At 35.3% G+C, this 16,384-nt stretch overlaps 1 protein-coding gene, 1 long non-coding RNA gene and 1 other non-coding gene across 3 annotated transcripts; 1 reads left to right on the forward strand and 2 right to left on the reverse strand.

Annotated features, from left to right (window-relative positions):
- Positions 1-1,800: 1,800 nt before the first annotated feature.
- Positions 1,801-2,591, reverse strand: LOC148850123 (beta-1,4-xylosidase). The gene has a single exon (XM_088942911.1). It carries the CDS (start codon positions 2,451-2,453, stop codon positions 2,103-2,105), a length of 351 nt encoding a protein of 116 aa, XP_088799037.1. The 5' UTR covers positions 2,454-2,591; the 3' UTR covers positions 1,801-2,102.
- Positions 2,592-5,811: 3,220 nt separating this feature from the next.
- Positions 5,812-12,448, reverse strand: LOC148850124 (uncharacterized). The gene is made up of 6 exons (XR_016098811.1): positions 12,317-12,448; positions 12,130-12,195; positions 11,562-11,657; positions 11,393-11,411; positions 8,068-8,266; positions 5,812-5,999 (listed from the first exon to the last, which is right to left on the reverse strand). It is a non-coding gene; the product is annotated as an uncharacterized LOC148850124 (long non-coding RNA).
- Positions 12,449-12,766: 318 nt separating this feature from the next.
- TRNAS-GGA (transfer RNA serine (anticodon GGA)) lies at positions 12,767-12,853 on the forward strand. The gene has a single exon. It is a non-coding gene; the product is annotated as a tRNA-Ser (tRNA).
- Positions 12,854-16,384: the final 3,531 nt, after the last annotated feature.

Raw genomic sequence — 16,384 nt, forward strand, 5'->3', positions numbered from 1 at the left:
AAATGCCAAAAAAACATGAATAGTTCATTTGGGGCTGATTTTGGGAAGCTTCAAATGAAGCTTTCCGTGTCTTTCACATTTTATTCTCATGCAGAAAGACATGCATTTGCCAAATATACTTCGGGCTTATCAAATCTTCATACAAAAGCTAAATATGTCTTTTGCATGTCAGAGCTACCAGAAAATCTTTCCAAAAAAATATACCAAATCAGCCCAAAATATACAATATGTATGCATTTATAGATTTTTTACGTATATTGTAAATAACTAAATGTATTTTTAAGATGGATATGGTAATATATACAATATGATATTTTTAAGGAGGATATCATAAATACATGGTATATACATCTTCATGAATGTGAAATTGTGAAAATACATATACAATATCGGTTCTAGATTGTGCAAAATCAGATCGGGCTCAGTATCGTGGGGCCTCAACGCAAGCCCAACTTATGCAAATAAAAAATAAAAAATAAAAGATCGGCTGAGCTTGGGTTGGGCCTTGATGTCCTCTACCACCATTCCTCTCGGCGGAACTCGGAATCTGCCTTAATCTCTTGAACTATCGAAGGTGATAGCTAATCTGTAGGTAAAGTCTCCGGCCAATTGTAGTGGAGACCTAAGATCAATAGGGGTGCAATAAAGGTTGATTCGATTTAGCATTTACACTTTTGAGTTTAGGCTTCAGAGAGACGCATTTAAATTTTGACAAAAGCCCAAACCTAATCCACGAATCAACTCCCACCTTCACATGGGATGGAGTTTGGATCTGCCCCCAACCAAATCCGTTCCAATAGTCTTCTTGACATGATCCGACGACACTACAGTGGGTCTCAGTTTTATGCGGTTAGATTTCAGTCAGATCATATTTGAACGGGGTTAGGTTTGGAGCAGATCCCAAATGGGGGTTTAGGGGGTTGGAGGGTGGTTACCCCTGTTAAACCAGGAAAGAAGATCTTTTGTATAATCACCTTCGCATCTGATTCGATGATAACCGGTGGCACATCCTTGTGTATTAAAAAGTAAAAGGTTAAAAAAAAAAAAAAAGTTGTATTTTTGGGGGAAAAGGCAGGAATCGAAGGATGCCATGGTTGCTTCATTGTACTTCGTAAAGTTAAAGCAGGACCCTTTCTTCATTTCCGCCATCAATGCATCTCGCGATATCTTTGGCATTCGATCGGCGACGAAAAGGAATTTCTTACGGATGGACTGAAAATCTGAAACGACCTACCAATTAATGAACAGGGAAATATGCAGCCACCACTTGCAATCCTTTTCCAAAATTTGAACCACTATTGACGCTGCAAGGCGGATTGGGCGATCATCAGTTCATGGCTAAGCAGAGTCCTCATTCTTATCAGAAGTCTCACTTGCTGAGATAACCGCGGTCTTCCAGTAAAGAAATCAAGCGATTTGAAGGTCTGAAACTTGGATGATTGAGCAAAAGTGGCAGTTGGCTCCAAGCATTGGAGGTTTTGATCACCTCGAAGCGACTTCAGTTCTTACAGGCCAACATTGGCGCTCTACTACTTGAAAATCCAGTTCTTGATCATGCTCACAACTCACAAGCCACATCAAAATTCTTAATTACAGAGAGAAGACTTTCATTTCAATTATTTCATCAGAATACGGTCTTTAATTAGAAACTTTATAAAATTTGTTGACATAATACTACATCAACAGATCGATTACGATAAGGGATTTAACTTTAATTAGGCTTTGAAACACCCTTTAAGACAGTATCTCTTCATGAACAAGCACATCACATCACTAAAATAAATCAAAACAAACCAAGCATTTGCTTGCAGACACGAGAAAATCACCAATTATATCATAATTCAGATACAACCACCCCATTACTACTGATACTCCACCATTTCTTAGTGAACAAAAGAATAACAAATAATCATTTGGCTTGAAAGAAACATTAATAAAAACAAATAAAGACGGAGATAATTACAACTTGTTACAACATATCCACAGCTTAGTCAAGTAGCTTTTATGAACTGATTGCTTCAATCGTTCATCTTTGCGCTTTGTAAATTCATATTCCTTCACTTTCTTTATTATTATTATTTTTTTTTTCCTTTTTATTTCTTTCATCTCCGTATGTGAGAGAGCTTAGTCTCCTTGGTGGAGGCTTGGTAAGGATAATAGCTTGTCTGTTTAGAGTCCTTCACCGTTGGTGGAGAGAAAACTGAATCAGTCTTGAGACTTCGGGAATGACGGAACTGATCAGGACCAGAAGATGACTGCTCCAGCTGGAAATCGTAGGTAGTGGGCGGCTGGAACTCAGACCTGGTTCGGCGGTGAGAGGAGCCCTCGAATGAACCCATACCACCCGTTAAGGGACGGTAACTTCGACTCGATCCATCGGAGAGGGAACGATAATCTTTGTGGGCTTTCTTGTTCTTGATCGCATGAAAAATATATGGAATTAAGCCTTCCATGCCGCTCTCTTCTTCTTCTTCTTCTTCTTCTTCTTCTTCTTCTTCTTCTTTTCTGCTGTAGGTGTAATCTGATTTCGGATATGTGACAGCACAAACGCCTCAAATTTATAGTGGACTAATAGACTCTCGATTTAGGAAAGCACAAGGACGGACCTACGCATGTAAGAAAGAAGAAATAGAATTCAAAGACATATATACCCTTGAGTACCTGAACGTTCAGTGTTCTAATCTATTGAAAGGGATTTTAGGGTAAGTGGCATTTCCGTCACCTGGGGCATAAGTTGGTGGTGGCAACTGGCAAGAAAGTCAATAAGATTGACGAACTCAAAAAGTATTGCTTTTTTGAACATCTGAATCTCAAAATCCATGAGCGTGGTGAAGAAATCTGATTAGGTGGAGTCTTCTTCGACAATTGGATCGGGCGGTCAGCAACCAACAAACCAACTAGAAACTGAGGGCGGCGAAACGCGCTCCCTTCCCCCTTCTTCTGAGTTATTGTCTTTGTCTCTTATCCATACAAACCAGCAAAGTTGACTTTGCCAATTTGAATTCGGATCTATTCCTCACAAATGCAACTCACACCCAACCTCACAGCACGTCCCGGCCGTATAATATGCTGTGAGGTTGGTGTAAGGATCAAATCCAAATTCGAATGGATATTTCTGAGTGAGGCCGAGGGAAGTGAATTGCATGTTGGTGACATATTTGCTCCGCTTCTTATCGTCAACGCTTACGCCATGTGAACCGATCGGGTCCCACACAATATATACAATAAGAGAAAGAAAAGTGGAATAAGAAATTATGTCTCTGCATTCTTTTATAAGTTTATCCAGAAATGAATGGATGAAAATTGCGCATTAATTAATTTCTAACAAAGAAGCACGGCTCCAAATGGGACCACGAGAAGAAGTGGATGACAGTTGTGGAAGCGAGATGTTATAATTGGCACGTGTTTTCAAACCTAGCGAGTGGAATATTGTCGTTGGTTGAACCTTGAATAAAAACTAAAAAGCAAAGGCGAGTGGAATGCTGAGTAATGTTTATCAATTTAGATAGCGATGATAGCATATAAGGGTAATTTTTCGGTTTAATATCAATAAAAATAATATTTTTAAAAATTTTTAAAAATAGGTTAATTTTTTAAAAATAATATCAATAAAGGGCTAAAATATTGTTCATCATCTTCTTCTTGTCATTTGTTCACAGCATGGCCGTCCACCGTCGCCTGTTGTCGCCCGCCACCACTTGCCACCGCCATCCACTACCGTCGCCTCCGCCTCCGACAACATTGCTGGAGGTGGCCGGAGGCAGAGGTGGCGGCAACGGCGTTGGTGGTCATTTCTCTGCCCTACGATGCCACCTTCGCCCACCTTTGGCAATGTTGTTAGAGGCAGAGGTGGAGATGGGCAGAGGCGGACGGCGGTGGGCGACGGTGCTGTGAAAAAATGGCAAGAAGAAGATGATGAACAGTTTTTGCCCTTTATTGTTATTATTTTTAAAAAATTAACCTATTTTTTATTTTTTAAAATATTACTTTTATTGATATAAAACCCCAAAAGTTGCCTTTATATGCTATTACCCCATTTAGATATGGCGGAATGGGGTCAGTTAGGAAACATGGGTAAGGGCTAAATATACATAGAATTTAAATAGATTTATGGGAATTTTGAATATATAGGGGGTCATGGCTCCCCTCCGCCACCCCATGGCTCTGCCCCTAAGTAGACACAACATTGTAAACATGTTACATGAGTATTTAGATATTTTTTTTACACTTGTTCCTTAAAATACCCCCACCCTATCCTTGAAAAATATTAATATCCACTTTCGACAATTGTCAAAATATTTATCAAGTGCTTCTTTAATGTGCTTATTTTGTTGTGCCTATTAGATCCGGTCCCGAATCGGGTAGGAATAGAAACAAGGTTGGTTCAGGGAGGGTTTTGTAAATTTTAGATTCTTTCCATCTCCTTAAATCTTTTAAACCCTTTCCGTACATAAAAATGCAACAACCTCTCCAACCCCACCTTCCTTGCATTCAAAGGTAGGGATGAGTTGTATTTAGAACATACATCTAATTTCTTATTATTTCTTGTCATATATAAGTAATAAATAAGTAAAATAACACAAATAAACAATAAAACTTCTAATTATTTGATTAAGACATGTAGAAAATACATGAACCATCAATTATCTTTTATATAAAATTCAAAATATTATTAAATTCAACGCCTATTACATAAAGTTTACATGCTTTCCAACAATATACGGGTCGGTGAAGAACAAGTTTAGCCTAATATTGTATCCTATCCATACCTATACAACTTGTAAAATTCTAAAATCCATTCTTCAAAAAAACCCACCCATCGAAGAAGGTAAGGGCAAATACCAACGGGTAGTGTAGAAATTGCCATCCCTCAATGGGAATGGCGTTGAACAATATAATGCTTCATAAATACGATAACCATACTTTATTTATTTTCACTGTCTTGTCGTAATGTCATTCTCAAGAGGGTTCCTGTTGCAATCAGTGCTCAATTCAAAAGCTGATGTGGATTTTTATGAAACCTCTCTAAATTTATTTATCAATAGGAATCAAGATGATGTGGTTTCTACTTGGCTCGACTATGATCCTATAAATATATGATATTGGAAAATTTTATAATCAATTAATTAGTATTATAAAAGTGATAATCAATTAAATCAGTTTTAATTAAAATTTATGAGGGTTATGATTGGTAAAACCATGTTCACTATCATGTCAAATTAAACAAAAAAAATACAAATTTTGTATTTAATAAAAGATGGTTTTGAAAATCGAATCGGACTAAATAGTTAGACCAATTGATCCAAGAATTGATTGGACTGATTCCGTTTCACTCTAAAACCATTTTCAAGACAAAAAACTATGGATCCATCGACCCGGACACCACTACAACAAAATAAGCTTGTAGCGGCGAATTTATCTGCCGCTATATTAGGTTTCCGACGGATTGCTTTCCGTCACTGAAGGTTGCATCGCTCTAGATTATAGCAGTGGATATAAAATTCACCACAATAAATGTTTAATAGTGGGGGATAAATAAAGCGGCGGTTATATTCATCGCTGAAATGTCATCAACTTCTTTAAAATGGCTATATACGTCGTTATAGATATGTATTTAAGACATATGTCCACCACCATAAATACATATTTGGGACATATAGCGGCGGATATATATTTATTATGGCTATATACGTCGCTATAATTTGAGACAAATTATAGGCAATATCCTTATTACTACTTTTTTTTAATTTGTACAACCTATAATTTGTTTACATAAGACACATACCATTCAATTTTCACATCACATCAAAATTGCAAAGAAAATTATATAAAATTTAATTTATTTATTAAAATACATCAAAATGTAAACTTCAGACATCTATATTACTAAAAAGTATTGTTACATATATAAATAAATCACAATAAAAATGTAAAATGTTGATTTCAAAATATCTTCAACCATGCCATGCCTATTCTCACTCCTTTCATATTGGTTCAGCCTAGAAAGAAAAACAAAGAATATAAAAATAAGATTGCACATGATGTACATCGAGTTTTACATTAAAATAATTTTAAAGCTAATATGTATTTTTCTCCCTTCAAATACCAAAACAAGTAGAAAATGCAATCATATTCCATAAAACCTTGTGGTTACCGCCATAACCCATACTACATTTAAGTGTTTCAATTCACTTTTTTTTTTTAATATTGGAATCCAAGAACTTATGTTTGATCTATAAATGGTAGGGTGCAAGTTGGGTTCTGATTTCATGAATTTCAACTACATCAGGCTAACAACCTTTTTTCTATCAGCATCCAAAAAAACAATTTCATTAATATGAACAAAAGTTGGGTTCTGATTTCAAGAATTTCAATTACATCAGGCTAACAACCTTTTTTCTATCAGCATCCAAAAAAACAATTTCATTAATATGAACAAAATTATACAATATTAATACAAGAGTGAGAACGTAACAATACAATCTCTCCCCATGATGGTGTTTACAAGTTCATCTAAATAAATGATTTCTATTTACCCCGTATTTGGATAAGCTATATCAGCCTAAAAGTTATCCAACCTTTGAACCCAACGGATAATCACTTGCATGTTCCTTGTCAACCATCAAATTTCTTCAACTCATTTACAAAAAGTCCAAAAAAAAATTCTATTCTTTAACTAATTGATTATAACCTTGGAGTCACCATCTATAATTAAATTCTCTTAAATCAATTGGACCCAAAAAAATTGCCTTTAAAATCCCTCCTTCAGACCTTATGACCCCTCCCACTCCAAAAGGACCTAGATTCCCCAAACTTTTTGGGCTCAAAACTATTGAAAATTTAATCAACTCTGAATCCAAGCTCAGCCAAGTTGCACCTTGTAGGTAGCTGCGGAACATCTCTAATATCCCTTGCACTAAGATCCCTTCCTGTTTGAGTACCCAAAGTCATTGTGTCCACTGTAACTAGTGGTTAAACTCAACTTTGTGTTGGGACATCAGATTTAATACAATTTCTATCCGTGGTGGATGTTTGGAGATTAATAGTGTAAGTTGGTATCTTAACATAGGGACTGCTTTTGCTGGAAAGGTAGTAGGAAGTGTTTTCTACAAACTACATAAAATTATTTACAATTGATTTTTATGAAGACATGAAGTATAAAAAGTTTTCCCTAATTGAAATTTTGATATATCTAAACATGGTTGTGCTATTTGCTATATCCCATCAATATATAATCTTTTTAAATCATCAGAAATTTATTGGGTGAATTTGGAAAATTTGACTTTTTGTGTTATATGGGGGGCTTTTTATCAAAACAAATTAAGAGATGATTCAATAAATTTCAAGGAGAATGCACCAAAGAGGAAAAGAAATATTATTTCAGAAATAGATATATATGGGACCATGATGATTTTAGTGATTACACTTTTTGAACTATTTGTTTTGTCTCATCTCTTTAGGCTTACCATAACTTGGGGAGGTCAAATCAAGAAGCCAGGCTACAGTGTTGGTTAAACCAATATGATTAACTAGTGGGGTCTAATTACTTAAGTTATTAGTTTACTTGGAGTTTCATCCCATATTAAATGAGGATGAAATTCCATGTCTACAGTAAAACATTAAATGCAGATGAAGATTTGTAGCCAAACCAAAGACGCTAAACTATATACGATCAACATATGGGTAAAGTGGAGGGATTTACTCAACTTACAAAGCCTAGATATGGTACTTAAAATGGTCTAAAAAAATCACTCCAATAGAGATTCTTAGGAAATCCTCTAGGTTAGACATGCATGTACTTGGAGACGTAGACAACTAAATACAACTTGACTGCTTTTAATCACAAAAGTTGATCAAGATGCAAAGCTAAAATGGGTTAAAGGGAAAAGAGAGTATGAACATATCAAATCATGCTTGATAAAGTGCTTCTAACAAGTTTCAATTCATTACCACCTCCATAATAAAAAGTTTTTGTGTTCCAAGAAGTTTATAGTAATAAATACTTTGACAAAGTAAAATGTAAATTCTAAAACAATAAATCATCCAAATAGGGAAAGGAACTATTACCTAGTCTTGCATCAAGGAAATCTGTTGGGTTGTAACAAATGGCTCCAAACCCTAACAAATCCTCTTCAGAAATATAATCCTCATGGAGATCTTGATGGGGATCAACAGAAGCATTTCATTGGGGATAATCATCTTTTGAATTCTTGGCACTAATTTTCAAAACTGAGTCTACCAACAAATTTGCAAACAATGTCTTTACCTGCTACAATAGACGATAGTTAAACATAGGAAGTTTAATTCTTACAAAAAAAAATACTGAATATGGGGTCACATTTATGCAAACCATTCCAATGAATGTCTATACCTATAAGAGGTGCCATGTAACTTTATTAAAGAGTGTAGAGAAGTGTAGGGACCAAATTGACACCTGCACTACACTCACTAATTCCTACTCAACCACTACTAATCTAACAATTGATCAATCAAATAAAAAAAAAAAACAAGTATTGCACTTAAATCCTTGAAACAAATTGACTTTTTGTCAAGCAGAACAAAATTGGATTTAGCAAAGAGAACATTTTGTTGAGTATTGAAGAACCCAATGAGGCGTCAATCATAGGTGTAAATCTTGAATTTCCTAGCAAAAAAAGCATATGCTCCTACTCTTTCTTTTCGATATGTTGCATGTCATACTTTAGTTTTAGTTTTAGTTTTACTCAAGTAGATTTAAAACTTCAAAAGAAAAGCCTAGATCACTTGAATTGAAATAAAAAACTTAATCTTATAGAAAAGTTAATCACCAAAACATGGAAAACACATACTCCAAAAAGAATTCACAAAACAACTACCAATTACGTACTACCTCATGCCAAAGTTAATTGCATTCCAGCTGGACCAGCAAAGGCATCTGCCACTTTAGCCTCACTTCCTTGTAGTGTAGGATGAAATTGGTTCATAATCCAAGCATAAGACACTCATCTTATAAAGAAATGAATACGTTGGTAAATAATTCATAAAACCCTTTGCATAGGCACAAAAACAATATCTTGTTTTTTGAGCTTTCACAATTAATGAAAATGATCCCTATATTTCTAGATGGACCTAGTCTGAGAGCCCCATAGTTAATGAAGATTTTGAGGGCCCCTAGACTAAGGCATATTGGCAAGGGAATAAAGGATTTCTTCAAAGTTCCTTTGCAAGGTGTTGATAGATGTACCCCTGAACTCATCCATGGCTAAATTCGTTTGCAAGGAGCAGCTCCAACAACACATATTACAATGGAGACTGGTATTTCTCAACCTTCCCTAGTAATATAATAGAATATTAACCGATGCCACTAATAATCCAATACATCTCCCAAGGTTGTGTTTGGTTGCGGTGCAATTTTATTTGCATTAGTACAAATGCATGGGAGTGAAAATGAAAAGAATGCAAATTCCGGTTAAATTTTGTTCTGGGTTTTACCCTCACTTCCTTGTAGTGTAGGATGAAATTGGTCCATAATCCAAGCATAAGACACTCATCTTATAAAGAAATGAATACGTTGGTAAATAATTCATAAAACCCTTTGCATAGGCACAAAAACAATATCTTGTTTTTTGAGCTTTCACAATTAATGAAAATGATCCCTATATTTCTAGATGGACCTAGTCTGAGAGCCCCATAGTTAATGAAGATTTTGAGGGCCCCTAGACTAAGGCATATTGGCAAGGGAATAAAGGATTTCTTCAAAGTTCCTTTGCAAGGTGTTGATAGATGTACCCCTGAACTCATCCATGGCTAAATTCGTTTGCAAGGAGCAGCTCCAACAACACATTACAATGGAGACTGATATTTCTCAACCTTCCCTAGTAATATAATAGAATATTAACCGATGCCACTAATAATCCAATACATCTCCCAAGGTTGTGTTTGGTTGCGGTGCAATTTTATTTGCATTAGTACAAATGCATGGGAGTGAAAATGAAAAGAATGCAAATTCCGGTTAAATTTTGTTCTGGGTTTTACCCTCACTTCCTTGTAGTGTAGGATGAAATTGGTCCATAATCCAAGCATAAGACACTCATCTTATAAAGAAATGAATACGTTGGTAAATAATTCATAAAACCCTTTGCATAGGCACAAAAACAATATCTTGTTTTTTGAGCTTTCACAATTAATGAAAATGATCCCTATATTTCTAGATGGACCTAGTCTGAGAGCCCCATAGTTAATGAAGATTTTGAGGGCCCCTAGACTAAGGCATATTGGCAAGGGAATAAAGGATTTCTTCAAAGTTCCTTTGCAAGGTGTTGATAGATGTACCCCTGAACTCATCCATGGCTAAATTTGTTTGCAAGGAGCAGCTCCAACAACACATATTACAATGGAGACTGGTATTTCTCAACCTTCCCTAGTAATATAATAGAATATTAACCGATGCCACTAATAACCCAATACATCTCCCAAGGTTGTGTTTGGTTGCGGTGCAATTTTATTTGCATTAGTACAAATGCATGGGAGTGAAAATGAAAAGAATGCAAATTCCGGTTAAATTTTGTTCTGGGTTTTACTTTGTTCTATTTTAGGTCTTATATTACTGTGTTCTATTTCAGGAAGATCCTACACTTCATATCGTCACTTTTATGACTCCTAACTGAGACAAAAAAAGAAAATATTAAATTCACACACACATATATATATAAGTTATGCTCAATAGGAGTTGAAACCCCCCCCCCCAAAAAAAAAAAAAAGAGCTGGGAATCCATTTCAGTGATAACATTCCTTAGTTGACAATCTCAAGCAGTATAAAATGAAAAGTCTAAGCTATCTCAATTAACAAAATCCCATGTGGCTATTTTTCATGGTTTCTTCAAAACAAATATATTTAAATTACATAACCAAAAAATAGGAAAAGAATAGTTTTCCCAAAAAAAAGTTGTGAATCTATTAATTACAATAGAGCACGCATTTCAATCTCAAGAAAAAGCTAGATAATTTTTAGCATTAAACCTTCCATGAAAAAATAAAAAATGTCTCATTCAATCAATGTGCTAAATTGAAACAAAATTAGTAAAAAAATAAATCTTGTAATCCAACACCTAGCTACAGACTTAACAATTCAAATAAATTAGGCATCCAACTAGTTCTTGGAACTGACCAACAATCAACTACTTTATTAATCACAAATTACCAAACAATCACAAACTTTAGAAATAAAAATAAAGAACTTCCAAGAATTCAAAGTAAAAACACCAAAATTATAAGATACCAGGATATGGAAATCCACCTTTGAAGCTATGTTGAAGTTGCAAACATGGATAGTGATCCTTTGGAGAGGTAGGTAGATGCAAATGAAAGATGATTTAGATATAGAAGGGACTTACATCTACAGGCGAGTACATACCGTCCCATTCAAGAATGATCTGATGCAAGTTAGGGCTTTAAAAGAGCTAAATGGTGAAAACGAAAATCGCAAATTGAAGATGGGAGAGATGCTTTAGCTTTAGGGCTGAAAATGTAGCAAAGGATCAGCAAAAATATTGAATAGAATGGCAAAACAGGATTGTAGATACCTGGTGTGTGACTTTTTTGAGTACTCGAAATCTCCTCTAGGCGACTTTGGGTTTGGCTCATCACCTCCAACATGAATGAACAAGAACTTACAACTACTGAAATAAATAAATAAAAAAAAAGAGAGAATATCAGCTGTTCAGCATCTCCGGCAATGGCTAGACGGACCAGCAATGACAAATAATCATGTGAAAAAGCAAAGAAATTTCTTAAGAAAGCTTAGAAGTTTTAAATTTTACAAAAGAAATGTATACCAACCCTTCACTGTAGTGCTAAAATCGAGAAAAATGCTACAAAAAACCCAAAATGCTTAAACCCCTCAAACCCTAAACCCTCTGGTTACAAAGACACCCCTTAACTATGTAAAAATTAGTTAAGAAAGCTTAGAAGTTTTAAATTTTACAGAAGAAATGTATACCAACCCTTCACTGTAGTGCTAAAATCGAGAAAAATGCTACAAAAAACCCAAAATGCTTAAACCCTTGAAACCCTAAACCCTCTGGTTACAAAGACACCCCTTAACTATGAAAAAAATTAACAAATGAGATACTTGAAAACAGGTAGAGTAACTTGCAAGTATTTAATAGCTTTTGACTGGGTGATGTATTTCGTGGCATTTCCTTCCTTTTTCTTTCCCTGAAATCCATAGAACAATACAGTGAGAGGCTTTATCTAAGAAGTTAATATGACCAAGATCTTGAAACTTGCAGGACGAAATACATGTTCTCTAGATTAAACGATAGAAAAATATTACTACAGGAGGGAGGTAATGGAATGCTTCGGTATCGTTAGGGAGACTAGCTCCAAGGGAATAACAGCTCGCAACTCAGAGAGGGAAAGAGGTCTTTTAGCAGCATTTTCAAATTCCTGCAAGACATGACAAGTAACTACGCTAGAAGAAGAAGAAAGAACATTACTTATATAATTATATAATATATAATTAATTTAATTTATATTATATATATAATTATATAATTTATATAATTTCGAACTACTCTTTCGGATATAGAATGGGATTGATCCAATAACTGTATCTACATCAATCCACACCCATTCGAATTTCATTCAATTCAATTTTATTCAATTAAGAACGTATCATAAAAAAAAAAATAGGTCGTACCTATACCTATATATAATTGTATAACTGTAATAAAATAATATGAATGACTCGCTATGCACTCGATTTCGGGGTCATAATCATTATGTAGGAGAGATGGCCGAGTGGTTCAAGGCGTAGCATTGGAACTGCTATGTAGGCTTTTGTTTACCGAGGGTTCGAATCCCTCTCTTTCCGTACCTTCACCTAATTGACGATACTGACCGCAATGTATCAAATAACAATGGATACCGTTATTCCAACAGTTAGACTTTTCTTTGATAGAGATTCTTGGCTTTTGTTTACCGAGGGTTCGAATCCCTCTCTTTCCGTACCTTCACCTAATTCACGATACTGACAGCAATGTATCAAATAACAATGGATACCGTTATTCCAACAGTTAGATTTTTCTTTGATAGAGATTCTTTATTCCTAATTGCTGTTTATTCGATTGTTTGGCTGCATTCGAAGACTTCTCGCGCGGGAGAGAGAGATTTGTGGCTTTAAGAAAATTAAAGGATTTTTTAGTGCAGGAGATGAACCTTTTTCACGAGTTCTCTTTCATTAAATCTTAGTTGTCCATTGTCATTTGATCCTCTCTGTTAAAAGAAAATCTTAATGTCTACAGTGACAAATAGAAAACTGACGCTGTAACCGATATACGCTCTTGCAGTTTGGAGAATCGCTGCTTAAAAGGGGTTATATAGCGATGTTTTCACTCGTGCCGCTGAGAAATCCGCTACTATTTTCCTATATTGTTGAGTGACAACGGTTTTTGGCATTTTTTATTATTTAAAATCAAAACGAACCGTCCATTCAAACCACATGATCAGACTATTAGACTAAAGAACCGGTCCCCAAAATCGTTCTGTGTTAAATCCAATTTTTAAAATCTTGGATAGAAATGTAAAACCAAATTACAAATGATCGAAAAACAAATTTGAACTAGGTATAAATTTTATACCTGGTTAAGATTTGCATCACATTAGGTTTGGGGAGGGTTTTGTAAATTTTAGACCCTACTTGTTGCTTTAGACCTCTCAACCTATATCCACCCAAACATCCATAGCAAGTTGAATTTTCAGAACTCAAACCTTCTCAAACATGAAAATGCAAAACCCTCCCCAACCCTACCCTCTTCACATTTGAGGGTGAGGAAAGTTGGGTTGGTGGATTGGTCCAAGACCTGCATCTAATTATTTATTATTTTCTACTAGTAAATGTGCATGCACGTTCTACGTGGCAGTTTCAAATAATGATGACGCTAATAATATTTTAGTGTTTTTATTAGAATCCATGGAACAAAGAAAAGTGATAAAAGCATTGTATAGTAGTGGATATGCTATCTTACAACTCAAAGACTTAACTTCAAATGTTCATATGATTTTTATCAATGTTTTCAACATGTACTTGAACCAAAGAGTTGGATTTATTAGTTTGTCACATGAACATATTTTTCTGAGTATGTTTTAACCTAATTCAGCTTATTGTTAAAAAAAAAATCATTGACTTAGTCAACAACTAAATGACCTTAGTAGTTGAACTACTAACCTATTTAACTAGGTCAATGGGTTATGGTTAATACATTAATTCATTTCCTTTGTATTTTTAGCCATTTCTATCTTTACTAACAATAATTCTCATTTTTTAAAGCATAGTTTTGTTTAATATGAAGAATATATAATATTAATGCATGTTCAAAATTTTATATAAAGTTATAAGAATTATATATTTTATTTTTCATTATTTAATTTATGACATAATAAAAGTTACTTATTTACTGAGAGGAAATGCAATCCCAATATATTGTTTGAATATTGCTTTTCTGACAATAATAAAAACCTCCCCTCTAGATTACCTTCAGCAAAATCCTCCCTTTTACTTTCAGAAAAAAGCGACAAAAACCACCCTTCCGTTAATAAACCTGACGAAAATCGTTAAATCGATGCTATTTTTTTAAATACCCATTTTAACCCTGTACGAGTTATTGTGTACATCTGTTTACTAAAATACCCTTTGCATTTTCTTATTATCCTGAAGAATGGGTGAGGAACGAACAAAGGAATAAGGCAACTGGAGAACGAACCAAGAAGAAGAATAGTGAACCTAGAAGAACGATTTTTCAGTCAGCAGCAAAACCAGGGAACTGCAAAGGCAAAATTTTTTGTCAGATTTAGGTCAGAGTTGCTTAACTTCTTATAGCGTCGCATGGGAAAAAAATGTAAAATCGTTTCATCTCTGTTCTTGGTTCGGTCACACAATCCTATCTTCCATATCTCTGTTTCTTAATTGGCTCAATCTTGAGAGAGAGAGAGAGAGAGAGAGAGAACAGTCTTCGAGAAGAGGAGTTAGAGAGCAATTTTTCTCTTGAAGAAGTAGTGGACGATGAGCTCAACTTCGGGACCCCCTGGCAGCAAAAAACTGAGGATATCGGTAGATTTTTATGTAGACGTCTCAATGAGGGCGGATTTGAGAAAGGCAAAGGAAACTAGAAGCAGAGGTAGGGGAGGGAGAGGTCGGGTGTCGAGATAGATTCACACTTGGACAGAGGTTGTTTCTCCTGAGTTTGGTGTGCCCAGATGCGAGGGCTTTGTGTTTGGGAGCTAGATTAATTCCTCAGGGAAACAGATTTGTCATCGTTGTATTTCAGTTTTTTCAATGCCTTTGTTTTTGGGTTGTTCTAATAAGCTCGTCTCACGTTTATTCGTTGATTTCAGTCCTTATTTTGAGTTGCGTTATGTAGCTTCTGTTCCAGACTTTCATGTCCCTCCCTCACGTTTAATCGTTCTCTTTTTCTCTTTAATAATTTGTTTTTATTTATTAAAAAAATACGCCAGCTGCTCAATTAACTCCATGTTCGGATCTTAAGAATTCATATCAGCAATGAGGTCTTCAATCCAAATGTAATTGAAAGTTAAGAATTAAATATCTGTTTGGTTCCTAAAAATGGGGTTTAGAATCAGAATGGGCCATTCCCATTTCCTCCCTTGGAACGAAAATCCATTCTAGTTGATTCTGAATACTAAGCAAAGATTGTGCTCTGTTGGCCATAGAATTAATTTTTATTGACCAAAATGCCCGATTTCATAATCCCCACTATCTTTCATCTCAGAAAGAAAATCCCATATCAGAGGGAATTGCTTTGTTGCAGCCATGGATATCTACTAGAATATTGTAGCTTTCCCTGCTATGACTGAAACCCGGCAACTTTCGGGCCCAGAGAAAGAACCTGTGAGCAGAAATCCCTAGATTTTTACACCTTTTCAACACCTGTTCAACCAAATTAGTAGAAATATTGCCTGAGAAACATTCAAGTGCAGATTCAAGGTCATGATGAATGCAACGAAAATCACTCAACACCCGACATATCTCATTTACATAATCTGGTAAAGCAGTTGGACCTGACCCTATTATTTGCGAGAACAAACGGAAATCCATGTGCAGAACCTATTATGGAACACTTGAACAAACACATGCTACACAGATTCAAAAAATGAAACTGTTAACACAGATGTCATCTGGTGAAGAATAATCGCCGAAATGTTTGGAAAGCCACATATGTCGTCCGGTGAAGAAAATGAACTCTGGTGAAGAAATCGACCAACAAGATGAAACCAGCCGTCGTCTGGTGAAGAATCGTCGCCAGAATATTCTAGGAAGTGGAATATTCCAAGCACTGTTTGCTTGCAACAGTTAGGGTTAGGGTTTAACTGTTTTTCTCAAGAGAGG

Source organism: Nelumbo lutea, chromosome 5 (assembly GCF_056320005.1).
Source record: "Nelumbo lutea isolate HS-2025 chromosome 5, American lotus-T2T, whole genome shotgun sequence".
Taxonomy (NCBI): Eukaryota; Viridiplantae; Streptophyta; class Magnoliopsida; order Proteales; family Nelumbonaceae; genus Nelumbo; species Nelumbo lutea.